The sequence below is a fragment of the Myodes glareolus genome, chromosome 18 (genome assembly GCF_982192425.1).
Source record: "Myodes glareolus chromosome 18, mMyoGla1.1, whole genome shotgun sequence".
NCBI classification, from domain to species: domain Eukaryota; kingdom Metazoa; phylum Chordata; class Mammalia; order Rodentia; family Cricetidae; genus Myodes; species Myodes glareolus.
In genome coordinates this window covers 38,898,305-38,925,875 of record NC_142043.1, presented here as the reverse complement: position 1 = coordinate 38,925,875, position 27,571 = coordinate 38,898,305, and the positions used below count along the sequence as shown (strand labels likewise).

At 43.5% G+C, this 27,571-nt stretch overlaps 1 protein-coding gene across 3 annotated transcripts in view; it reads right to left on the bottom strand.

Annotated features, from left to right (window-relative positions):
• The window catches only part of Il36r (interleukin 36 receptor), a 41,635-nt gene that overhangs the window by 6,449 nt on the left and 7,615 nt on the right, over positions 1-27,571 (bottom strand). For all 3 annotated transcript variants that reach the window (XM_085679610.2, XM_048430222.3, XM_085679611.2), the window contains 5 exons: positions 22,764-22,926; positions 18,847-18,918; positions 12,319-12,448; positions 11,235-11,371; positions 5,606-5,749 (listed from right to left, as the gene is read on the bottom strand). In XM_085679610.2, the coding sequence (XP_085535736.2) occupies positions 5,606-5,749; positions 11,235-11,371; positions 12,319-12,448; positions 18,847-18,918; positions 22,764-22,926 (646 nt within the window). The remainder of the gene's footprint in view (positions 1-5,605; positions 5,750-11,234; positions 11,372-12,318; positions 12,449-18,846; positions 18,919-22,763; positions 22,927-27,571) is intronic.

Below are 27,571 nucleotides of genomic sequence, written 5' to 3'. Positions count from 1 at the left end.
CTTGATGGACAATAGAGGGTATGCAAGAGCTACTGGGCATGAGACAGTAGGGAGAGATAGGGGCGGGGTGGGAAATGAATGAGGATCTAAGAGCAGAAGATTAGCGAAAATTCAGCACAGATGTGTGAGAGAGAAGCAAGGCAGCACAGACGTTTCTGCCTCCCTGACCACTGCCATGCAAGGAGGCTGCTGTAGAGAGAGCTAAGTGGGATCTTCTACAATGGAGACCTCCATCAGTACTAACCAAACATCTTAAGGGAACTTGACAATGGAAACCAAAGTCGGGCTAAGGAGGGTCTAGGTCACAAACAGATTCAGCTTTGGGATCATTGGCAGGTCCTAGAGTACTGATTTGTCTTTGGAGACAATCAAACCCAGCAGTCAAGGCTCCTGTGACATCCTTAAGGTCGCCAGATATAACTGCAGGAAACAGATAACTTTTTCTGTATAAAATTTAATGCTAAATATATGACTTGCCAAAGTTTGGGTGTTGTTTGTTTGAGGACGAGAAAAAGAATGAAGAGAGAAACAGGGATCTCATAAGTTCTTATTTCTTGGCTGTTTAAAAAGGAACCGAATCTTCCCACGTAAGGATTTAGACGTGTTTAGACTTGCATCCCTTGGGAGTTGTTGGCTCCTTGGTGCTCCGTTTACAGCAGGAGCATCCTCCTTGAAAAATGCAGTTCCCAGGTTGGTACCCAAATTTATCAACCCCAGCCCCGGCACAGCTCCCGGCATCTCTCCTCATAGTTTCTCATTCTCCCTCCACTGGCTTTCCCTAAATAGCAAACAAAAGGCACTACACTAGCCAGATGTTTTCTCTTGTGGCAGAATCCTGTCCTCTTTGGAAACATGGCCTCTGAGGACACAAGTTCTCCTTGGTCTCCAGCTCATCATACTCAGAGCAGGAGAGGGATCTGGTGGCACAAAGTCCCGTGTGTTTTGAAAACCCCGAAACAAAGCAAGCCCCCAATTATCATGTCTCTTTTTCTAAGCATGCTGGAGACCAAACCCAGGGTGGTGAATGTGCTTAATCCGTGAGCTAGCTGTATCATTAACGCTCAGACCAAGATCTGGAGCAAAGGTAAGATTTACAGACTTGTTCCCCACGTGTACTGGGCTTTCACCACCTTCAGAGACCCACCTGTAATCCACATCTGGGTTGTTTTGTTACAACCCTCCGATTTTTAATAACTATTATTATTTTATTTCATGCGCCATGGGACAGTAGACCTGTTTGACGCGTGCATGCAGTGCCCAAGAAGGCCAGAAGAGGGCATCAGACCCCTGAAACTGAAAATAATAGACAGTTGTCCACTGGAGTGTGGGTTCAGGGAATCAAACCAGGGCCTTCTGGAAGAGACATCACTACTGTTAATCACTGAGCCATCTCTACAGCCCCTGTGTGCTACAAACATCCTCTGATGTTTAAAAGACAGGATCAGATAGTAACACCAGGCACTTCCTGGCTAGCTGCGAGAGATACACTTGAATCCTACAACTCTGAGCAGGAAGCTGGGATCAACAGGGCTGCAAGATTTCTCAAAGGCGCACAGAATGTTCTAGGCCCAAGCTGCTCATTTCCCCTGATGCAGCCAAACAAGACTCTGAATCAGAAAACCGAGGACAGATTTCTCCATGCCTCGGTCTCTGCAGCCCCATCACAAATGTGTTCTCCAAAACCAGAAATATTTCTGTTTTTTTTTTTCTTCTAGAAGTATGCCATCTCGCACAAAGAAGTAATGTGTGGGGCTGGAGAGATGGCTCAGATGGTTAAGAGCATTGCCTGCTCTTCCAAAGGTCCTGAGTTCAATTCCCAGCAACCACATGGTGGCTCACAACCATCTGTAATGGGGTCTGGTGCCCTCTTCTGGCCTGCAGGCATACACACAGACAGAATATTGTATACATAAGAAAGAAAGAAAGAAAGAAAGAAAGAAAGAAAGAAAGAAAGAAAGAAAAGGAAAGAAACCCTGTCTCAAAACAAACAAAACACCTGGACCGTGGTGGCACATGCCTTTAATCCCAGCACTTGAGAGGCAGGCAGACACTCTGTGAGTTTGAGGCCAGCCTGGTCTGCAAGAGCTAGTTCCAGGACAGGCTCCAAAAGCTACAGAGAAACCCTGTCTCGAAAAACCAATAAATAAATAAATATACAAACAAACAAACAAATCTTTTTTTTAAAAAAAAAAAAAAAGAAGTAATGTGTAATTCCACTCCTTTAGAACTGGGTGGTTTTTCCAAAGCTGTGTATAATGGACCTGACACCAAAAATAAAAACCAAAAACCCCTCAGCTCCAGAAGACACAAGCAAACAAGGCTTTGTTTGGTGTGTCTCCAGAAAGCCAACATTGTACTTCAAGGAAGCCCACCTCTGTGAGACACTGACAAGAGATGCCCTTGTGGGAAGGCACTGAGGAAAGGGTGGCTGCCAGTCATCCAGCTGAGGCCTCAGACCCCCGCTGCGAACATCCGCACAGCCCACAACACACACAAGCACAAGGAATGGCTGTTGTGCACAGTGGAGTTCCAAGGTGACTTGTCTCCCAACCATAGTCAGAGGAGCGGCAGCGCAGAGCACAAGAGACAGAGAGCAGCAGGTGACCTGCTGGTTACCTCCCGGAATTTCTAGAATTTCAGGTGGCTGTTCTGGGGAGACTCCGTTGTACTGGTTGCTGTTCCCAATACCCACCTCTCTCGAAAGTGGGGTGGCAATGTATTTCTGTCCTGGTCAAGCTCTTGTATTTTCTGAGGCTATTTCATCATTCCTTCAGGTAAAAACATTTGTACACACCTCTATGGGCTGTGTGTAAAGCCCGAACAAGGTCATCTTTATAGGCTGATCACTGTTTAAAAATTACCTAATGTTTCTTCAGTTCTGATCTCTCAGTTCAACGTTACCAAATGTTATGCCTGACAAACTCAGAGCAGTGATAAAAATCGAGCAGGGTTGATGGATGAAACTCGAATTTTTAAAAGATACTCTACGTAAGGTTCTCTACCAAGTAGCCTGAGGACCCGAGGACTGACTACTGTGTCTACCCTCGGCCTGTATAGGGGACACGAGAAGAAAAGCCACGTAAAACACGTGATCGTATTTACTTTGGGAAGACTTTCCTACCTGGCGCTAGCCACTGTAAATGGGGATTCTCTGCAGGAAGCCATCCTTGGAAACGAGTCCCAGAATGGTCTATCTTATTTCATGAACCACAGAAACATTTGTAGGGAAAGCCAGAATTAACTGACTTGGCCTTAGGTACCAATGCAGATTCACCTTTAGAGCCCAAGACCTCTCCTCAACCCTGCAGCTTGCGCCGTTTGTCTTTCTGCCCTTGGCTTCCCGTGCACCCGCTGGGTAGGTTCTAACTGCTCCGTTCTATGTGCACACTGCCCATCGGTCTGGATGGAACCAAAGCAGACATAGTTGTCAAACGACCTGTCACTGACCTTTCTCGTCTTGCAGACTGGCACACCTAGCAGGCCAGTTCTGAAAGCGCCATGCCAGCATAGAAAGGCAGACCTTCCTGTCTTCTGTCAGGTCTGCGGACAGCTGTCATGGTGTAAATCATGGGTCAATTACCTTTACCGCCTCACGGCGAAGCCTGACTAACCAGTTCCGGTACACTTTGCCAAGAAGGACTGTTTCTCCCTCTTCTATAGGAAGAATATACATATTTCCTATACTGTGTATGTTCCAGAAAATTCTCTCAAGAGAATCAAAGCTCTAACCAGGATTCAGGATCAGCCTCAGAGACTCATCGTTTGCTCCTTTTAGAGCCCTTGTTCAAAGTTCTAATGCACAGTAGTTTAAACAGATGGAGATATGGGGATATTGAAGCACACACTTCAGAATTTAAAAATAACAGCAAAGAAAACCGTAAGATCCCCTGACTGGCTATCAGCTCCAGGATCCAAAGCCGCCACCCCCTGGCTGTGCAGTCTGGGTTGTGCAGATCTCGGGGAGGGTGGGGTCCTGATGTGTCATCTGTTGGGCTCCCCTGCTCTGCTGGGGTGAGTCATTCTTCCCTCTGACAAACTCGACGTCTCTGGCAGGCAGCTCTACCATGCTATCTGCATGCTATAAGTCAAGGCAGTAGTCACACTCCTGGGAGATGCCGTGAGTCAGAGGCACAAATGCCAAGGGGCCGGAGGGGCTGGAGGTTCCAGAAAGACCACATGGAATAATGTCAGACTCTCTGAGTAAACCCAGGAGGCAAATCACTCCTATCTGTGTCGGAAGAAGAAGGCGGTATGGTGCTGAGCCTTCTCCTCACAGGGCAGAGGGACAGTGGCCAGTGAAGACTCAAGAGGGCTTATTTGCTAACCATGCTTAGCCTGAAGCTCCACAGGGCCTCGAGCACCTCAAGTTGGATTGGGCTGGCCAGGAAAAGGCCATGGTCGCGTCTCATCATCACCACCAGTCTCTGCATTACCAATTTTGAATTCTGACATCTAGTCAAATACAGTTTGAATTACGGCATCTATGTGTTATCAGACATGTTAGACCATAATTTGTGGGGCAGCTTTTATGCATGAGCAGCTGCTGAGGAAAAAAAAATGGCATTTTTCAAAGAGTCTCCACTCATGAATGTGTTTAGATTCTGAGTTCCCCCACTCTTGCTCCTGTTCAAGAAAAAATGCCTAGCCCAGTAAGGTCTATCTTGATTCATCTCCATGTTTGTGTAGATTTCTTTCTCATTTTTATTAATGTGTACAGGCAAATAGCGGACATCTATACAGGTTGGTTTGTATTTTACAGGGCCCTAGTAGATCACGTTCATTCGGAGACAATAATAATAATGATCAGTACATTTTCTTACAGATAGAATGGAGAGAAATGTCAGCTCTGGAACACAAGAAGACATTTCTGTGTGAAAAAAAAAAAAAAAAGGTGGCAAGACACAGACACCACTCCTGGCAGGGCAGAACAAGGAAGACAGTCCCAGGAAGGAGCAGTGAAGAGCCTGTGCCTGAGGCTCCTGCTGAGAGCTTTTTTTCAGCCTCAGGCTGGTGACTCCTTCAGCAAGGCTAGAGACAGGATTTTTTCTTTCCCTTTATTCTCTTCCCCCTCTTCCTCCCTCCCTTCCTCTCTGTGACCCTCCTTCTGTGGCTGAAAGAAAGGAGAAAATACCTTTCTAATCTCACCCAGAGATGTAAATTACTTCAGATACAGGGTTTAGAGAGAGATCCCCCTCCCCCCCCCTTACCCTATCTCCTCCTGAGCTTTGGGGGTGCACATCATGTCAAACAGGCTTTGTTCCTTGCAAACATTTCCTTACTCACAGGTTCAGAAAATGGGACCCTTTCTCACACCTGGACATCAAGGACCAGCGCGGCTCACTGCCACTTGCTGCGGCTTCCTAGCGGCTGTTTCCAGGACCCCACCCTCCTCCTCGCGCTTGTTCCGCAAAGGCGGCTGATCATCACGCAGAAACCATTTTTCTCTGAAGCGCACTACGTTCTCCTGCGATGCTGCACGCTAAACTTTCCAGCCAGAAGGCAGACTCACTTCAAACAACATGAGTAGAGCATTTAAGGGGGTGACACAGAGGAGCGGGCAGCGATTTGGAGGCATTTTATTTTCTCAAAGACCACACATACTCACCGTCTGGAGGCTGGGCAGCATAAAAAGTGCTTCTGTACCAAAGCACGATGTCAATCTTAAAACTGTTGTAGACGCACAGGAGAGACACGACCAAAAGCAGGAACGCCATGAGCCCGCCTATGAGGTAAGCCCTGAAGTCTGGAGCTGCAAACACAACAGGGAAGAGCCAGTGGCAGGAGGTTAGTGCTCTCCTCGACGCCAAAGCCAGGTGGGAAACATGAGGACACCGGGTGCACGCGTCCCCGAGTTTCCTTGTGAGTATGGGAGTTGAGTAATTTCAATGTGGACTGTGGAGTTTGGGAACAAATGAACTCTCTGAAAACCAGGAAGCCTTAGGTATAGTCACAGGAGCAACAGGACTCCAGACGCATGGGAACTGTCTCAGAGCATGTGGGCCCAGGTCCCTTCGTGGGGTACACTCTGATCATATCTGGAGTGTCTCCCGGGGTTTCCCTGGAGGATTCTGGATTACAGTTCTACCATTCTGCTTCTCCAGATCCTCAGCGTTAAGCAGAGGGACTCCTGGTGAAAATGGTAAAAAATAAATAAATAAATAACCATTGACCCTCTACCCAGAAACCAACTGTGCTGGCTCTGCAAGACCAATGATGAGACAGGCCTCACACTGCCCCTCCCAGGGCTCCTGCAATCAGTGTTGGTGTTTGTGTGAGAGGCCCTGATGTGGTACCCATTACCCATTCTGCCGCGGGAACATGCTACGGAGCATTTCCAACAACAGGCAAGCGGCAGACAGCTGGGGAAGAACCAGTCACTTCGAAAGGGAAGTCCAGGTTACTTCCAGAACAGCTCCAGAACACCAAGAAGAGGAACCATGTAGCACCCCACCTTGCCACAACCCCAATGGGGCTGCCAGAGGATGGGTGACTTGGAATGAGGGAATAAAGCAAGGGAAGCCACCTCTCCAACCACTTCCTGCATTAGCACATTCCGATTGTCCACACACCCTAGGAGAGGGTTGATGGTCTGGGGTGGGTTAGGGAGATGTGTGAGGAGGAGACACCTTTCTTTGGATCTCCCAGAACAAGCACTTTCAGTTGACAAAATCTTCACGAAGGGGCTTATCAAATCCTCCCCAAGGAAACACACACATAGGAAACATCTCAAGGCCCAAGACTTCCTGAATGTTTTCGCGTGTCTGTAGATCTAACAGCACACTCAAGTACAATGATTTAAAAAACACACAAGGTACCACCCTCTCCCCAAAACAGTCCACTGAGTAAGCCCTGGTGCCGCCAGTAAAGACTGCTCTACACTCAGGCTGTTGCCCATTCTGGTCTCACCCCCTCGTTAGAACCTTGTCATCTGCCTGCTAACTCTGAGATGGAGTCTCTCCTCCTGCCCATCTCTGCGTATCTCTGCCAGCTCTTATCGCAGTTGTGTGAGTAACACCATCTCCCCTTTGGGAGGATCTGGTCTGGGAGAGTCAAAGTCGATGACAGAGATCTTGGAATCGCAGCAAATGACGATATGACTATCCCGTGACTAAGCCCAGAGGACTTCGGGGAGTCAAAGAACCCTTGGCAATGAGAGTGTGGCCTGAGACTCTCCAGCTCACCATTCCTAGTGCTGAGTAGCGTGGCCATGCTGTGCTCTGTGGATGTACTCAAAGATGATGCTGCTGGAATTGTCTTCTCAGTGAAGAAGCTCAAATGTGTAGGGGCTCTGAAGTAGAAACAAATGGAAAACCCACTGCTGATATACCAGTGCCCTTACTAAGAATGTGATTTGTCTGGAGAGAGAGTTCAGTGGTTAAGTGCACTGGATGCTCTTTCAAAGGACCTGGGTTCAATTCCTAGCACCCACGGGGCAGCTCACAACTCCCTGTAACTCACGTTCTGGGAGATCTGATGCCCTCTTCTGACTCCCATGGGCACTAGAGTATATATGCAGTGCACATATATACATACATGCAATCAAAACATAGATACAAATAAAATCTGAAAAGCAAGAATGATTTGCTCTTTGAGTTCATGGAACTGCCATCCGCGGCCTTCTGATAAGATGAGAGTTGCGGGACAAATGATTAAAAGACACGGAAGGAAAGGAAAAAGACAACTTTCTAGTGATCTTGCTTCAGAGGAACCAAGTAAGGTCCAAATCTGGAAGTGTCTTCAGAAAAAAAAATTTAAAAAAAAAATGAGGAAGTCAAATGAAGAAGCTGCCACCAAATAAACCAAGGAGTTTAGATTTAAGAGGGTGAGGTTCCTAAGAACTCAAGGCAGGCAGAACAAGGGATACACGTCCAACCCAAATGGCTCTGCATGTGGGCTGTGGAGTGAGCGCTTGGAGAAACCAAGTTTAGCAGGAGTTTCCTAAGTAGTGGTCCAAACTAACGTAGCAAATAATCCCTCCTACTCCCACACGACTAACAGGTGCTGGCTGGTAACAACATTGGTTCCTTTGAGCCTGGACTTGGCCTCAAAACCCTTCCAAGCATAATGCTTCCAGTTAGTCAGTATGGATAAAGTCTGTATTGACCGTCTTGGAGCTAGGTAACCAAACGGTGCTGTCAAACTTACATGTTAAGTTATATTGAAACTGACACCATGTTAGGTGCTGTGGATTCCCTAAGGTGGGCTTTTCTCTGGGGTCACACTCTCTAACTAACTAAACCAGGCTCTTTTTCTGCCAGAAACTACTGGAATGTCTTCAGGTTCTTCTCTGTCCCTTGGATGAGAAACCATATTCTCACTGGATTATTAATATAGGCTCCTTTGTCAAAATAGGGGGCCTTTACAGGTGACTTCTTTGCTCTGGTCTGACTGTGCGTTGCAGGCCAGTCAACAGATATGGACAAAAAGTGCACGGGAGAAGGTGGATCACCAAGGCCATGAATGCCAAGCCAAAGTATCTGTTCTTTCTCAGGGGGAAGCAACTATTACTGATATCCAGTCAGAGGATGGTGAGGTTTCAGTCATCCTTGGAGAAATAATTTGTATTAGACCAGATAAAGTTCTCAAGGCAAGGGTATCAGTTGGAAAACTGATACAATCATGCAAATAGCACATAATAATAGCCCAGACCTTAATAGAACCAATAACAGTAACCCATGTCTTAGACCTCACTGAATGTCGGGCTCCATGTGTGTTTTGTAAAATTATCTCATCTGATCCCTCATACACTACTCTGTGGGGAGTGAGTATGAACTGGCGCGGTCACCATGCGGGATGATGGGGCATTAGATAGTAAAGCTAATGACAGAGGGCCATTTAGCAATTCTACCCTCAAAAATATATCATACGTCATACTTCCACATGGGGATCAGAGTACACACACAGGAACTTCCAGAGAGTCATTACTTGTTAATTGTCCCAATCTGGAAACAGTCCAAATAACCACATATTTATCATGTAATCAATGGACGCTGACCTGACTGTTGAGTAGAACTCAGGTGCAAATACAGCTACTTGCTACATTATCAATGAACCAACATATCCCAGGCACCTAAGAAAAGAGTCACGTCACAGAAGAAATAATATCATCTAATACTCATAATATAAAGCCCCTAAGCAGACAAAAATGACTATTTTTAGGAAGACCAACAAACATCACAAAGCAAAGAAGAGACTTTCCTAAAAGTAAGAGGGATATTGGTCAGAGTAAGAAAGAGAAGCTTGGCCAGGAAGGGCATGGGGCCTTTCCATCCCGCACTGTTCATCTCTTGTCCCTAATGCAGAGATGGTGGCTTCGCTTGCATTTAATTTTCAGTTCAACTGCTATGTGCTACATGCATTTTCTGTGTATATTATATTTGACAATAAAGATGAAAATCCCAGTTTGTTCTCAAGACCTTTTCCGCACAATAGTGTGGAAGGTGCTATCAGCATTCTCAACGTACAGGCAGGCAAACTCATCAGACACTAGGTGGCCAAGCAGCTGCCCAATGCTAAAGCCAGGACTTAAACACAGAAACCTATGCCGAAGTCCTGGGTGCGAAGAACTAGGCAAGTATGTCAGTCACTGTCATGAGATAAGGAAATGAAAGGATCAAGATGACGTCAGAATTTGAGTATAACGTATATGAAAAATACGGGGGTGTGTTTAGCAAAGGTAAGAAAACAAGGTTTAAGAGATTAAATATAGTTTTAACTTTGTATCTGTAGACTAGAACATGGGAGGAAAGGCAAAGCTGCCATAAAGAAAGAGAAAACACAGCTGAATACATGGAATGTGTTTGTATCTGTCTTAGGGTGATCATTGAAACCATGGATACCAGAAGGTTGCCTGAGATGGAGATACAGAGCTAAAAGGTGCACCCATAGGGCTTCCAGAACCTTCAGAGAGAATGACAGGTGCAGAAGACTAACTGGCAGGAAGGTGATCAAAACTGACAAGCAGCTAGTGGACCCAGATGAACCCAATGTTCCTCCCAGCCAACCCAGCCGTGAGGCCAAGAGACCAAGACAAGGAAACAGGTGCTGCAAATCCAGTCACAGCATAACTAGGGACAGAGTGAGCCTAGCCCCAGGTCATGAAAGTAAGAGAGAAAGCACGTACACTCAGAACAGTTCACTGCCTTAGACATGTCCCTACGTGGAGCTACTCTAAGGGAAGGGATGGACATCCCTCAAGATCAGAAGTCAGTAGTAACAAAGCCACACTGGTCAAGATCTACAGAAACTTGTCCGATGGGTATTATCTTGATACGTGTAATTAATTGATACTTTGTTTGTTTATTTATAGAGACAGAGTTTCTCTGAGTATCCCTGAGTGTCTCGGAAATCACGTCAAACTCAGAGATCTGCCTGCATCTGCCTCCTGATTAAAGACATGTGCTACTATCGCCCGGCTTATGATTAATTGAATAGCACTATATTCTATGAACTCAAGTCCTCCCTTATGCCTATAGCTACACACACACACACACACACACACACACACACACACACACACACGGCATTTTACATTGTTTCTTGTTCAGTCTTTCAATTACTCTCAAGGTCTGTTTTTACCCTGCACTCTGCAGTCTGGCTTTACTGTCTCTAATAATCATCCAAATGGCAGAAAAGCAGGAGGCGGACCCGTTAGGCATCAGGGAGTCAGCAGGAGCAAGAGACAAGCGAGAGAGGGTCATGTGCTCACAGCACATTTGTCCGTGTATAAAGATGACAAAAGCAAAAGATTTAAAAGAGATTTTCGGTCCTTGAAAATGATGAAGAGAAAATAAGCTGTGGGCGGCTGGAAGCCCTCTTCTTCAAACAACAGATTTATAGACAAGGTCACAAAGTTACACGGTAAAAAAAGAAATAAACATAAACATTTTATTTGTATGATAAATTATGATAAAAATAAAACTTGAAAATCCCAAATAACTGATTATAAACCTTGAGCAATTTGGTTAAAAAAGGAAAACCCCATTTTCTGTCATTTTGATGCATAAAATCTCAATGTCTATGAAGACAGCCCAGCCAAAATTACTCTGATAGAAATCCAGCTTTATCTCAGGACAACCATCAGACACAGCACCATCTTTCGCTAAGTGGTCCCCCGGGTTCTCCATTTAGTGCCTCCCGGTGCCGCCTACCAAATGTATGACATCGCTGCTCTTTAGTAAGCCTTCCCGGGCTGTCATTTTCAATGCTATGGGCCTTGATTCGTGGGACATTACCTGGGAGCTTCAACATGATGTAGGCTGTGGACACTCCAGCGTGGCACATGAAAAGAAGGCCATAGTCTTCCATTTTCACTTCTAAGAATGTGATGTTCACTGTGTAAAAAATGTGATCCTTCAAAGAAACATTGGTTCTGGAAAGAAAGAGTCAACCATTAACAGGGGAGCCAAGTTTACCCAACATGAGGTGGGGTTTATCTTCTAGAAGGAGTATGTGGGGTTTTTTTTTATTTGTTTGTTTGTTTGTTTGTTTGTTTTGTTTTGTTTTTCCTAGAGAACCCTCTAGGCCATATTTATTTGTCTCTAAGATACTTACTGGAGTGACTCAATATATACAGAGTCTATAATTGCACATTTTTATTTTCATCTGGACAGTCATAAAAGGGTACAGTGCTGCTGACTGCTGTCCCATGTGCAGCCCTAATGGGCACCTTCTTTTTCCCCAGGTTACATCTTAATGTGTGTGTCGTATGTTCTTCTCTCTGCTCAGTCATATCACTTCCCATCTCCACCTCCCTAGGGCTGGGATTAAAGGTGTGAGCCTCCACCACCTGGCTCTGTTTATGTTTTCGACAGGATCAATCTTGTGTAGCCCAGGTGGTCTTGAACTCACAGAGATCTACCTGCCTCTGCCTCCCGAGTGCTGGGATTAAAGGTGTACAGCCCCACTGCCTGGCCTCCATGGCTAACTCGTGCCTGGCTCAGCACTCTGATCTTCAGGCAAACTCTTTGTTAAAGCACAAAGTATCACCATGGCCAGTAGCTCATAATGGAACTGAATGGGATGGGCCAAATTTGAGTGGCAGTTGACACACGTGGATGCTGTTTCTCTTAGGTAGAGCCTGTGTTTCGCTGACGCTGACTCGGCTGAAAACATAAGCGCCTTGCATTTGTCAGAGGCGCCTGACTGCACATCATATCATTATGTGACATTATATCATTATGATCATTATAAGACAAAGTCAAAAGCCGTAATGAAATGGCTGGCGGAACTGTCTATCAAACGCAGAGATAGCAGCATATTCATATGGACAGAGTAACCCTTGCTAGCTTTCAGAGAAGCCCCCAAACCAGTACCTACTCAATTCCTTCCTGGATGCGTCTGGAGTCACTGTAGTAGTCATCTACCAGGGTACCGTTGACTCTCCAGCATCGCAGGTTTGTGTTCTCTTTTGTGTCTGTTATATTGCAGTCCACGATAAGGGTGGAGCCTGGAGCAATCAGATTCACAAATGCTAAGTGAAAGTGCTGCGGATTCTCAAAATGTCAACCTGGCTGATAATCTAGGTAACAAATAGACCTTGCTTTGGAGCCTGGAATATTGCCGGAAACATTCCCCAGGTTGACACTGTGCCCGATCCTCTCTCTGCACAAAAGGCAGGAGGGAGGAGAAGACCCCTGAGCTGCGCTGTGATGAGAGCCACACATTCCCTGACAACGACACCTCTGGGGGGCATCTCAGAGACATAAGTACTATTTCATCTACCCCTAGTGTTGTTAGCAAAATACTTTAAAGTCTACAGGGTGTTCCCTACTCATCCCCCACCCCCAAGACAATGCATCTGTGAAATGGGGCAGTAAAGAAAAGTGGAAGGCACTCCCTTGTGACAGATGACAGCCTTAACGTTCAGACAGATGGTGTGACTTGCTCTCGGTGACACATGTCTTATAGGGAGACATGAACCATGAGCTCTAGTTTCCTAGTCCCTAATCCAGTGATCCCCTACTTTAACAGATGTGGCCCCCTATACCCAAGCTCTTCTTTCCTGTATCCTTTATCCACACGCATCCCAAATTATATTTAGTAAGCCTGCATTTTCAATTTATCTTCTCCTTCAGTCTAAGAAGGCCTACTTCACCTTTCAAGAGTTCTTCATTCTATGTGGTATTTTACATTTTATCATATAAATTGCTGTATAACACATACCATAAAAAAGAGCATGAACAGAGTAGAGCTAAAGAGTGTGTTAAAATAAACGTCCACATCATCTTCCTCCATGAAGAAAACAGTGTTGTTCCAGAACTGCAGAGTTTCCCACAGTCCCTTTCCTTCATTTGTGTTACACAGATTGCATGTTTATAGCCGGCTTCCGGCTTCTGTTCCTTAGCATTTACTTTCGAACCTCATCGGTTCTGCTGCACGTGTTATGTAGTAGAATAGACTCTGCCTATTTATTTTTCCTAAAATCACTACTACTCACATGCATTGTATGTGTTTCTGATATTTGCTTGGCGAGTCTTCTGGGAACTCTCCTGTATATGTTTCCTGAGGCACACATGAACCCTTTTCATATATATGCATCTATATATGCATATATGCAATATGGGCATATACATGCATATGATCCAGATACATGATAAGAACACATACCTTCTCCAGCATTAGTATTGGCTGCATACAATACTCAGCCTCACGAGGTTGCCATGGACTGTTTCCTAGAGGGTCAGTTCAAGCTGCACCCCTACCAACACTGTGTAAGCTTCCTGCTGCTTCACACACTCAATAGTATTGCTGGTCAGACCATTTCATTATAGATGCTCATGCTCTGAATTTCATTTATATGCCTCTACATTTAGCAAACACATGAGCAAACAGCTACCTTGTATTTTACTGGCCACGTGCATGGTACTGGTTGAACATAGTTTGAAAGAACATTTCCCTCCTCTGCTAGGTCTTGTCTTCCTTACAAGCATGGAGAGTCTGCCCTCACCTATTAGAAGCATTTTGTTCTGCTCCAAAGTTTTTTTATGCTTTTAATATTGTCTTTTAATGAATGGAAATTTATTTATAACAGCATCTTATTATACGTTTTTCCTTTAGAACTAAGGTTTTGTTTGTCCCAATTTTTAAAATATCCTTTATTACTTCAGAATCATGAAGTTGTTTTCCTATGTTTTGACTATCATATTTAGGTCTACAATTCACCCAGGATTATTTTTATATGATGTGAAGGAGAGGTCAAATTTCCTTTTATTCTACATTACACCTAATAAACAGGTAATATTTATCCAAACATTTTTAATTTCCCAGCCTGGTATGGTAGCACATACCTAATCTATAATCCCAGCACTACTCAGGGACATGAAGACAAGAAGATCGGGAGTTCAAAGCCAGTCTGGGATACATTCTCTCTCTTTCTCTCTCTCTCTCTCTCTCTCTCTCTCTCTCTCTCTCTCTCTCTCGACTACAATTTATCTACTTTTCTGTAGCGTCCTTATCAAAATCCAAAAGAATGATGTGTGAGAGTCTATTTCTGATTTTCCACTTCTATAGTCTTTCCTTGCATCAGCTATAGAGTGTATAATTTTGTTAACCTCCTAATTAGATATTATTAGTCTTCCAATCTAGTTCTTCCTCATTTAAAATTCATTGACTCTAAAAAAAACCAAGAAACTATTAAAAAGCTAATGAAGAGGACAAATTAATCTGATGTTTTAAAAAATCCATTGAAACACCTATAAAAAGTTCAGTACTTGACTATTGAACACTGTTCCTCTGAACATACAAGTTTTAAAGGCCATGTTATCATATTAAGTATTTACAGATTCAAAATTGAAATTTAATCACTACACCTCTACTGGCCTCTAATAATGTTTTTGCCTTAACTTATCTTGATATCAACTTAGTTATATAAATATTCTTGGGAAAATGTTATTGGTACCTCAGAGACGGGTGATGCTGAGAGCACCCAACAGAACAGGTAGTTGCCGACATGTAATTTTCTATAGCCCCTGTATCCCAGAGGAAAGCGGCCTGGTGGAATCATTAACAGAATGTGTTAATATCAAGATACTACACTAGTGTTTCAAACATGTGAAACTAGAAAGTTTTTATTGTATTAGAATACTCTTAAAGAAAAGGTACAAGTGATTGTGGCATTTTAGATAATTTTCTTAGAATAGCTAAGAAGATAGCCAAAGATCCTTCAACATAATTATGTTTACTCTCATTCTTAGAAACCCCAATTCTCCTGAGGTTCTCATGTGCATGTGTGTGTACATTTGTGTACAGGTAGTATGCGTTCATAAGTTCACGTGTGTGGGGATATGTATATGTGTATGTATGTGTGTGTATTCATGTGAAGGTCAGGTATCAGCCTGTAGTATTAGTATCATTCCTCAGAAACTGTCCAATTTTATTTTTTGAGTCAGAGTCTTTAGCTTACAACTTAACCAAATAAGCTCAGCTGGTTGACCAGTAAGCCCAACCAGTAAGGCAAGTTCATGCTTATGCCTTTCCTGTAAGCATGTGCCACTATAGCCTACTCTTTTCACATGGGTTTTGGGAATCAAATTCTGGTCTCCATGCTTATTCAACACTTTACGTGCTGAACTATCTCTCTAGCCCAGTGGTTTTCAACTTTCTCAATGCCATGACCCTTTAATACCTCATGTTGTGGTGATACCCAACCATAGACTTATTTTTTATTTCGTTGCTACTTCATAACTGTAATTTTGCTACTGTAATGTAAACATTTGAAATTCAAAATGTCTGATATGTTACCCCTCCCCCAGGGGCTTGTGACCCACAGGTTGAGAATCATCACTTGAGCCCCCTCCAAGTTTTCTTGATTGATTAAATATATGGGCTGCAATTTCTAAACACAAGCAAGGGAAACAAAGTCAATTAGATTAGAACTAGCTAGTCTTTGTAGATGTTTATAAAATCTATGAGTGGTCCCATGGTAAGGAATGAGCACACCAGTGTCCATGCTAAGACCGCTCAGACCTCTTCAAACATTTAAAGGAGCGCCTAAAGCAATCGGGCTCGGGTCTTACGAGCAGATTTCTATCTCTTTAACATTGTCTGTTTCGCAGACGTTCACATTTCTAAGTCTGCTTTTGGGGCCTAGGTTCCCTGGGAGTTCAAACCTTTCTCTGCACAGTCACAGCCCTTCCTCTGGAACAAGCTCCAGGACCTCGCACAACTTCCTATCGTTATTAGCAGAAGTAGTGCAGTAAACGCATCGTTACTGCTTTCATCTTTGTTGTGTAGTTGCTTGCTGTCTTAATCGGTGTTCTATCGCTGTGAAGAGAGACCCCGACTGTGGTGACTCTTATAAAGGAAAGCATTTCATTGGGACTGGCTTACAAGTTCTGAGATTTTAGTCCATTATGGTCACGGTGGGAAGCATGGAGGCAGACTGGGTACTGGGAAAGGAGCTGAGAGTTTCACGTCGAGACAAGCAGGCAGCAGGAAGACAGAGTGACGCTGTGCCTGGCGTGAGCTTCTGAAACCTCCAAGCCCATCCTGCAGTGACACACTTCCTCCCACAAGACCACATCTACTCCAACAAAGCCATAAGTCCTAATCTTTTCAAATAATGCCACTCCCCATGAGCCTATGAGGGCCATTTTTATTCAAACCACCACAGCCTCTGTTTAAAAGGAGACATAAGTGACTATTTATGTGCTTTGATTATTTCTACACTTCATTATAATTGCAATTAACGGTCTTTTGAGAACAGCACTGGCTACCTGTCATGACATAATTGATTAGGAATGTCTCACTGTCACTGTTTTCTGACTAAGTTCCTAACTAAGAATGCTAATAACTAGAAAATAAGCTTGCGGTCAGATCATTTTTCTTTCTTTTAAGTTTTTAATCTTCTAGTTAAAAAATAAGAATGGTACGTTTTTATGTAGTACTATATGATGTTTCTGCATGTTTACATTCTGGAATAACTGAATCATGCTGGGCTGGCTGGTTTTATGTCAAGTTGACACAGCTACAGTTATCTAAAAGGAAGGGACATTAATTGAAAAAAATCTCTCCATTAGAGTTGGCTGGAAGGCATTTTATTAGTGATGATGGGGGAGGATCTAGTCCATTGTGGATAGTACCATCCCTGGACTGAGGCCTTGGGTTCTTTAAGCAAGCAGGCTGAGAAAGTCAGGAGGAGCAAGCCAGTAAGCAGCACCCTTCCATGGCCTCTGCATCAGCTCCTGCCTCCAGGTTTCTGCCCTGCTTGAATTCCTTCCCTGACATCCTTCAATGATGAACGTGGGAGTGTAAGGCAAATAAACTCTTTCCTTCCTTCCCAAATTGCTTTGGTCATGGTGTTTCATCACAGCAACAGTAACTCTGACTAAGACACAAGCTAGGTAACAAGTGGACTGTCTCACGTATCTATTGAGGAGGCTTTTAATGGTTTCGGTTGTAGTTACAAGTTCCCAGGCACCACACTGTGACTAGAGCCTATACAATCTCCTCTCTATATACAAGAGTCTATAGCATCTTTGAGTACATTGCCTCAAACTTTTGAGTTCTCATTTGTATAATACATCTGTCAAAGAATCAGTATATTAAAATTTACCATTATATGGGAGCAATTCTTCTGTCTTATTGTATTATTCTTGTATTTCTAAGACTTTTAGCCTTGCTGGGTGGTGGTAGCACATGCCCTTAATCCCAGCACTCAGGAGACAGAGGGAATTGGATCTCTGTGAATTTGAAGCCAGCCTGGTCTACAGAGAAAGTTCCAGGACAACCATGACTGTTACACAGAGAAACCCTGTCTTGAAAAGTGAGAAAAAAAGAAAGAAAAAAGACCTTTAACTTTATATATTTGATGCATGGTGACAGAAAATGGTATTTCCCTAGGCCCGATGGAGCAGTAACTGAATCTGAAGCAGGAAAATTAGAAATTCAAGGCCCGCCTGAAATAGAGAGTGCACTAAATTTAGTGAGAACCTGTACCTAAATAAAGAAATAAAAAGACTTGGGAATGTAACCCAGTGGGAGATTACTTGTCCAGTGTGTATGAAGTCCTAGGTTCAATCACTAGTATCAACAACAAAATTAGTATTTTGAAAGGCCTTGCAGTTTTAATTAGAATAAAATGACTCAACTTGTTATTTAATATTTTGGGTCTTGAAAGATTATTATTAGATTGAAGCACCCAACCTAATTTTTATGATAATTTTTGTAAATGATACCTTGGTAGCACAGTTGTTTTTAATCTTCTGTATCATGCACTTTTACATGTGTCTGGTGAAAAAGTATACTAGAGGGCTGATAAAATCCTAGCTGGATTATCATATTGATTGAATCTGAGAAGCTTCCTTGTTTTAAACAAAGACTTGGCTTAATTGCTTTTTTTTCCCACAGAAAGTGCTTGCTCTGTTTATTTTATTAGTGACATCTCTATATTTAAAAAAAAAAGGTAAGCCCCACGCCGAGACAGTGATGTTTAGTCTTTTGCTGTGTGGATGATAGATATACAATAGTCATCTTCTTTACTCCTTGAAAATATATTCCAGGAGGAGATAAAATGATCCAGAATCCCTGATCCAGATTATTCAATAGCAGCAGTTTCACATTTCTGTAATTGTGTCTATGATTTCATTGCCTGTGCATAAACAAATTCACAGAAGCCATTGAGACTCACAGCCCTCAGTGCCAGCATGTCAACACCATAGTATCCCACGATGGAGCTCTTGGTTTCCACTTTGGTGCACCTCCCGCTGAGCCCAGGCACAGCCAGAGTTGGAAATCAGACATGTACCAGGGTCGTCTCCACCTCAGACATTTAATGCCTCCTCTGAGACAAGTGAGAGCAGTGAACTCTACCCATCGTCACCAGAAGGTTCCAGCAGCTTTACTTACCAGGCTGAACTTCGATGGTGTTGTTTTTCGGATATGAGATATTAGGAATCCTTAATCCAGACGCAGGTTCCTCTGAGAAGAAATCACACCCACAAGAACTACGCATTAGAAGAAAATAAAAAGATACACTCCTCTAGAAACCTAATGTAAGGGCAATAGTGCTTCGAGAGAAGACCCCATAAACATTGGTCAAGAAGAGTTAAAACCCAGGAGTATGGCTGCATTCTTCTGCAAAGCTCTTCACTTCATTACTCACGAGTAGCAGTCGTCACCAACCAATGATGCCACCCACTAGATTACACGTATGTCAAACCTGGAGGTCATTCTAGTCAACAGTTTTCTCATGCTCCTCTTCAAATTCTTCACCACCCAGCCCAACACAAGCTCCCTCCTAACTTTCCGCAGACCGGGCCTCCGTCTTCACTTCAGAACCATCTGTTTCCTGTCTATTCTCTATCCTTATTAGACCAGCTTACCCACTCACATCTTGAATGAACATCTAAAGTCCAATGCCCAGGATGTCTTAACTCCAGGACATCCCTCTGAGTTCCAGAGCCACAGAGGTTATGGCCTATTCCATTTCTCCTCTTGCACGCTTCATGTTCAACTTGCTAAAGACCAAATCTCTCCTACACCCGTTTTCTCCTTGAGCTGTCTTGTTTCATGATTAATGTCACCTTCCACCCAGTAGCATATGCCCAGAGGCCTAGAATCCATGACTCCTTCCTTCCTCCCTGCTCAGTTAACTCTGAGAGGTGTATTTTCCGCTTTCAGAGATGCTGTGAATGTGTGTGCATCTCCCAATCATCCATGTTATCATGGTGCCTGTGTGGCATCCCACCTGTACTTTGGCACCTGCCTCGTGATCACTGTGCTGTTCCCAGAGGGAGCATCGGCACGGTGGCCATTTTATTTCAGACGTGAAAAACACCCTAAGCTGTTCTCATGGAATCAGCCCTGCTGCCTGTTTACCATTGTTCTGAGAAAAAAAAAAATCCACACTGCCCTGTTTGAAGTTCCACCCACCCCCTCACCCCTGACTGATTCTCTAACTTCACCACCTGTTATGAACTCATCAACCCCAGCCAACTTGCCTGTTTCCCATCCCTCATTCACAACATGGCTCCTCTCGTTCTTGGGCCCTCAAAGCTTCTTAGTCTTCTATCTGTAAATACGCTGGTCATCCTATCTGTCTTTGAACTCTTTTCTGCCTGTCATCCTGTAAGCACCTCCTCCGTACTGACGCAGCTCATAACGGACTATTGTCTGTCCCTGCCTCCAGTGCCTCTGCGACTGCAAGCTTCATCTTGGCAGTACACAGCTCTTTCTTTCCCTCATCATCATTTTTTCTCTACCTAGCACAGGACCTGGACTCTCCTGTGCCCACAGTGAAGAGTCGCTGAATAATCATGGCACCCAAGCTGAGACTGTCAACACTCTTCTGAGTGTGACTATGGTATCGTAAGTGGGCTCCAGGATTCAAAGCTTGCTTCAACCCATCCCATGGCTGGTTTCTCCCATTACAAAACAGCCTTGTAACTCTGCACTTATACCTTCCAGGACCCTTCAGTATGCGTGTGATAAAAGCTACAGACGGGTGGCCACTTGAACTTATTCCCAGCTTGACCTCATCTCCCAGCCCTCCTCTTCCCTGACACACTTATGTTGTAGTGAAATCCACTATTGTAGAACCTGGTCTACCCTTGCTCCTTGGGGTGCGTCTCGAGGACAGTTTTGGTCAGCCAGCTAAAGCTTCCTGCTAGTTCCTGTGCTCACTCTGCCATAGCCTGGTGATTTAGCTGTAGGGCATTGTTTCATCTTTGGTATGGTAATTTCCCCCCAACCTGGGAAGGAATTCCTTTACTGGGGCCTAAGTATATTAGTTTGGCAAAAAGCTGAATAAAGTGGCATTCGGCTGATCTCGTTTGGAATGACTCAGGTCTCTTTTGTGTGTTCTTTCAATCTCCAGGCCTTTGTCCAGACTCGTGATCGGTATGGAGGGTAACGCAGAATCGGGTGTTACACACTATGGATCCAACAAGAACCAGGATGCCTAATACTTCTGCACTTGCCTTATCATGGGCTAGAGAGCCCTTCTTATTTTCCTTTATAATTTAATGATCCATTCATCTTTCAAAATTTCACAGAGAACTCATTTCCTCTAGGAAGTCTGTCCAGCCTATTTGTTTGCCACTTTTCTAGCTCCTTCTGATTGTTTTATTGGTCTTTGGAACATGAGTTATCATTATAGTTTTAACACAGGATGCCCAAACAATCCATTTTTAGTTCTAAGCTTACCACCCATGGATCTGAGGCTTTCCAATAGAAGAATTACATATTTAATTTTTAATTATTAGGTTCCAAGAATGTAACAGACTGTAGATAAATATCGATTCTACTGATGTGGCGTGAGGATTCTTAGAGCCAGCAACTTCTTAGAAATTTAGCCTTTTAAGAAATTTCCTCAGCTACTCATGTAAGGCTAACGCATTCAGTCAACGAATAGATCTATTCTTAGCAGAGAGTGGGGATCCAAATATGAACAAGACGAGGAGCTCTTTCCAGAAGATGCCATCAGCAGGGAAATCCAAGAGCAAGACAATCACAAACTAGACTGCAATTTGTTTCCCTAATGAAGAAGTAATAAATTAAAATCAAAAACCATTCCAAAATATTTCAATCTCATAAGAAATTTCAGCAAAGAACAGTGCTAGGTAAGATAGGAAGAGCCATGTTGGAAAGAACCAGGCTTAAGATCCAGAGAATGACCGGTTCTCCGTAGTAAAGGGTCCAGCTTGAGTCACCCTGGAGCAGCCCCAGGTGGGCAGCAGGAAGCCATCATGGGAGCAGATAGCCCAAGGGCATAACTCCATTAAAGAAAAAAAATAATAAGCTATATTGTGGCAGGATAGCTCGTAATATGGTAAGAAGTTCAGACACTTACTGATAGACCCTGGGTTTATTTCCTAGCACCCATGTGTTGGCTCACAAATGTCTGTAACTCTAGTTCCATGGACTCTGACACTTCTTCTGGCCTCGTTGGTCACAAGGTACACAAATGGTGCACAGATATGTATCCAGGCACATCCCCTTACATAGAAAAAATCTGAAAAACCAAGAAAGCTACATCTCCTTAGATACAGTAACAAATAAGATAACCCTAAAGGAAGAAATACCCAAAAAGGACAAATACTTCATTCAGTGTGTACGGAAGGAAAAGTATTTACGTGGATACTTAAGGTCACAATTCTAACCCTAATTATGGTTCTAGTCATACCTGGGAATGTTGAGAAGTTACTGCCTTCCTGAAGCTCTACAAGGATATGCTGGAGCTGAATATTTGAGGCTTTTTTTTTTGTCTAATCTAAGATGCTGTCTTACAGTCTGCAGATGATCGTATGTCCCAAGACCCTGGGTGCCAGTGAAGCAACACCTAGCATGGCTGCTTCCAGAAGGACTGACTACTCTGGCTTGAGACCTGACATCACGCAAGCAGTTGGTGATCCGGGAAACACGTCCAGAGACCCTGGAGCTTCTGTAAAGCTGAAACCAGGAGGTAGGACCACGCCTGGAGAGGTCATCCTCTAACACAAGAGTGAGGACGGAAGGGAGACGAGGGTAATAGTAGCACTGTCTACCGTGGACGCCTACACTTTGCTAAGCACCCAGGGAACGCCCCTATTACACAATCTCTTTCAATGCTCTCTAAGAGTCTGAACCTTCTGTCTTTAAAGTTGTGATAACTAAGCTGCTTGCCCCCCCTTGTCTCACTCTCTGGCTCTTTGATCCAATGGGGACATGTTTCAGGGTCTAGTGCCCTTCAACAAAACCAAGATCCAGGCTCCAAATCCTGAAGCCTGAAGCCATCCAGCTCCCACGAAGCGGAGAACCAGACAACAATACTTGAGTAAACTTACTGATGCTCACAGAGATGTAATTTCGAACGGTGAACTCTCTCCCCAAGTGAGTGAGTCTGGCCGTGCATGCATAGCTCCCGCCGTCCTCTGCCGCGACACTGTTCACAAGAAGCTTTCTTCCTGAAAGAATATACTGCTTCCCTGCTTTAAGCTCTTCACAACCCTAAAGACACACCCACAAGAATCGAATGAGTACTGGGAAACGCTAGTCACTTCGTTAGTTAGCATTATCCTAGGAGCTATAGGTAGGCATAACTTCCATAGTCACATGGGCACCTACAATCTACACCTTAGATATTAACGATCTAACCAGAAGACAATGCATAATACATGCCAGATAGATGCTAGATGAATGGGTAGGTGGATGAATGGAGGATGGATGGATAGATAGACAGACAGACAAATGGACAGACGGATAGAAAGTGGAATTAGTGAACAAACAGATGTCAAGCACTTTGACAAAAACACCTGCCATAAACAACTTAAGACATTTAATGCTCTTGTAGTTCTAATCCTTCATGCTGAGAAGTGTGTGGAGGAGCCCTGGAGAACATACTGTAGAGTTCAGGAAGTATCCAGGATGTCTGCTTTCTCTTTTCCTGTGTATTTCATCTGGAACACAGCCCATGGATGGTACCACCCACATCCAGGGCAGGTATTTTCCTCTTAATTATTCTTCACTGGAAATGCCCTGACAGACACACCCAGGGTGTTCTTCAAATTCTTAAGCACTCCGCAATCAAATCAAGTTGACAGTCAACATAGAGAGAAAGAAAGGGGTGGAACTCTTCACTTAGTCTCTTTCCCTCCCTCCTTTCCTCCCTCCCTATCTCTCTCTCTCTCTCTTTCTCGTGTGTGTGTGTGTGTGTGTGTGTGTGTGTGTGAGAGAGAGAGAGAGAGAGAGAGAGAGAGAGAGAGAGAGAGAGAGATCTTTCCTGTGCTGCTGTCCACCTTGTTTTTGGAGACAGTCACTGACTTGACTGGCTGGCCAACAAACCCCAGGAATCTGCCAGTCTCTGGTGCAGCACCAACCCCAGCTTTTCTCCATGTGTTTATGGGGATCAAACCAAGAGCCTCATGTTTTTAAGATAAGCATCTTACCAAGGCAGCTGCCTTCCCTGCTCCCAAAAATTGGCTTCATCAGGTTAATCACCTTCACCTCATGAACCTACTTCTGGACTCTTGCCCAGGCCTGTTCCCCTTCCTTTGAGAAGCCCCACTCCACAGAGAGGTTGCTTGGCTAATTGAGTCCATTCTTTTAGTCAAATATTTGAATTTCTATCTTTGCCAGCACTGTGAGAGATTTCAGCCATCGGGGAATTAGACACAGCTAAGGTCCTCATGAAGCTCACAATCTAGCAGACAAAATAGATAAAATCCTAGTTCAATAAAAATGAAACCAGCTTGGTGTTACATTCTCTCCAGACTTAACCAGGCACAGATGAGTCCATCCTTATTCTCCACCCAACAAAGAAAATGAATCTACTTTGCATCTAAAATTCAATAAATAATGTCAGAATAAGGATACGCTTATTTGCAATGTGCAACATCTCTTCCTAGATTTCTTACATTGCTCCGATAGGTACTCCGTAAGGAAATTCCAGTTGTCATTTGACAATTGTTCACTGATAGATGGGAGCAACTATTATGGACTGGATAAATGAAAGCATCAGGCCCTCATAATAAAATTGGTATCTTGAATACAAATGGCATTCAAATGAGTGTTGGGGAATGCTGGGTGTTTTCATAATTAGTAATATCCTATTAAATGGGGCCAGGGAATAAGACACCCACATTTAGATTATTGATAATTGATAATGTGTCTACATCTATAAGACACATCAAAGCTAATCTTAGAGGCACCAAAATGTGTCAGTGTTACACTAATGAAAAAAGAATTCAACACTTACCCTTGAATTAATTTGACCAAGAGCAATCTCAAGTTTGACTTCTCCTCTTCTCTCCCTGTGTCTTCAGTCTGTAGTTTGTGATTTGGGGCTTGTCTTTAGTTTGCTGTTATATGAATTTTGTGGTCTACTTTTTCAGAGTACAAAGTCACAAATTTTGAATGCTTGGACTTCAAAAATCTCTTTCCTATGTAGACTGTGCTGGAGAGTCCCTCACTAGGCACAATCTGTGCTGGGCTTCATGGTTGAGCACTCTGCCTTCTGAGTCATTCTTTCTTCCATCAGTCACATTAACCCTTAACCTTGCTGTGTGAGGGTCCTCTTGCCCCCTTACAGTGACTAACAGTGCCTTTTCCCCCATTTCTTGGAGTATGCAGACCTTCTTCTGTTTTTTTTTTTTTTTTAATTTCAGGGGGATAACTCACTATTAAGATTTAAAGTATAAATAAAAACAACGGCAGCCATCTATTGTTTTCCAGTTAGATTGTTATGGAGAGACATTTTTTATAAAAATGTATTTTATATTCTAAGAGACGGGAACTTTTTTGAAGCCTACAGCCAAGTTACTAATGCACCTCAAAATCTCTTAAGATCTTAAGACCTGATGCCTTACTGTGTACTCAGCCTGTTTGCTTAACCTACCTTTAGAACAATGTAACAACCAACCTTGCTTGCCTTGGTTTTCCCACGTCTCAGCTTTCACAACATAAGCTAATGCATAGTTGTAATTTCAAATTATGGGCTCTTCCACACCTCTGGCCCAGAAAGGAATGCATGCATGTATGCATGTTATGGTAGCAAATGCTGGAAACATCCAACATGTGTAAAGAGATCTTATACAATAGATACCTAGCATAAACACTGGAAACAGCATGCCGCGGGCACAAGTTGAAAATGGAACGCCAGCAGTGCTGAGTCCTCTGGGGTGAGCAGGAGTCAGTGACCTAATCCCTTGTAAAACTGATAAGGGTCCCTGTTAAGTATCCTCCCTCCTTTCCCAAGTGATGCTACAATGTTCAACCAATACAGTAAAGGCCTTTGTTGGAGACAGACAGCAAGAGACAGAAAGACATCAAACAGACATAGATGGACACAGACCCAAGGGCAGATTCAGACTCAACAACAAACAGACTAATGACAACACCAGAACCACAAACTAAGACAGACAGAAGTCACAGGGAGAAAAGAGAATTCAAACCTGGATTTGCTCTTGGTCACACTAATCCAATGGTAAGGTGCTGAATTTTCCTTCCCTTATGTGACGCCAACACATCTTAGTACCTCTGAGGACATCTTTAATGCCTTTCACTAATGTAGGTTGTAAATAATCTAAGCTCTAGGGGTCATGTAAATGTAGAAGTCCTATCTAGTCATACTTTATAGGATAATGTTAACTATGAGAATACAAAATTCACCAACTTGCGTGCAAGTGCACTTTCTACGCCTGGCTCCGCAAGCACAATATTTCACAGATGCCAAATGTCCCATAATAGTCTAACTAATATGCCCTGGATATAAAAGTCTGCTGAAGACAAAATCAGTGAGACAGGCAGGAGTCTGATCACCAAAGCAATGGCAAAAGAAAGACTAGCTGAAATGTTACTGGCAAGCGAAGAAGACGGTAACATCGATTTCTGAGGGTTCCAATGGCCCATTCCTGAAGACCAGGAAGCTGTTAGAATACTGTTGCCAAAGCAAGGCAGAAATATATGATAGCAAGAAGAAAGCGAAACTTAGTAATGCAGTTTAAATTTGAAACAGGGAAGTTCCATGGTCTGCACTTGATCTGAATGAAGAGAAGTGGATAGCATGAAGGAAACCCAGGTCATAAAATTATCAGATAGAGACTTCAGAGTAGAGGTGTTTAATTTGACAGATTTAACAGCGGCGTTGAGAAGCTTAACCACGTATAGCTAAGTTATGAAAAAGGGTAAATACAAATCACAGAGTTAAGGCTGAGTAGCTGGGTCAGCAGTTAAAGTGCCTGCTATGTAACCTTCAGTGCCAGAATTTGGATCTACTGAAAACTATCGACATGCCAGGTGGGTGTGGCCACCATGGCCTGTCATTCCAGACAGGGAATCTTTCCCAGGCGGGTCACTAGCAAGGTTAGCCACATAGGTAAGTGCCCGGTTTGATTAAAAGTCCCTCCCTCATTGACTACCATAGAAAAGCGGTGGAGGATGCATCTTGACACCAACACCCTGCACACAATTGCACGCCTGCCCATGTGCACCCACACACATGCAAAATGGAAAAAGAAAAGTATTGTATAGAAAATTGAAAAATGACAGTAGCTACACTGAAGTGAGCTGATGAGGTCAATGGAAGGTTTCACACTCCTGAGAATAAATGGAGCATTCTAGGGAGCACGCCAGGAAGAATTGCCCACAGAGGTACATTCACACGAAGCAACTGAGAACAGGAAAATGCACGCGAGATGTAGAAAACACATTAAAAACAAAAGGGTTAAATATACATCTAGTTAGAGTCCCAAGGAAGAGAGACAGAAGGTAGGTTAAGAAACTACTGAAGGAACTAGTAACTAAGAAATGATGGAGGAAATGTATACTAGCTATAATTTCAAAAGGCATGTGCCGAAGAGATGAGCAATCTCTGTCTCAGCTCCCCAGAGTCGCACTACTAAACTCCAAAGTCAAGGAGAATATTTCCAAGGAATTCAGAGATTGAGGCCTATCACTTCAAAAAGGGCAGAAAGACAAGAATAAGAAAGGTGACCCTGTCCACGGAGCATGAAAAATACTGTATTCATAAACCATTGAATGATATGTTCAAACTGCGGAGCGAAAATAAATGCCAATCTACAAAGAATAGTGTAATAATAATAATAATAATAATAATAATAATAATAATAATAGAACATTTTCAGAAAATGAGATA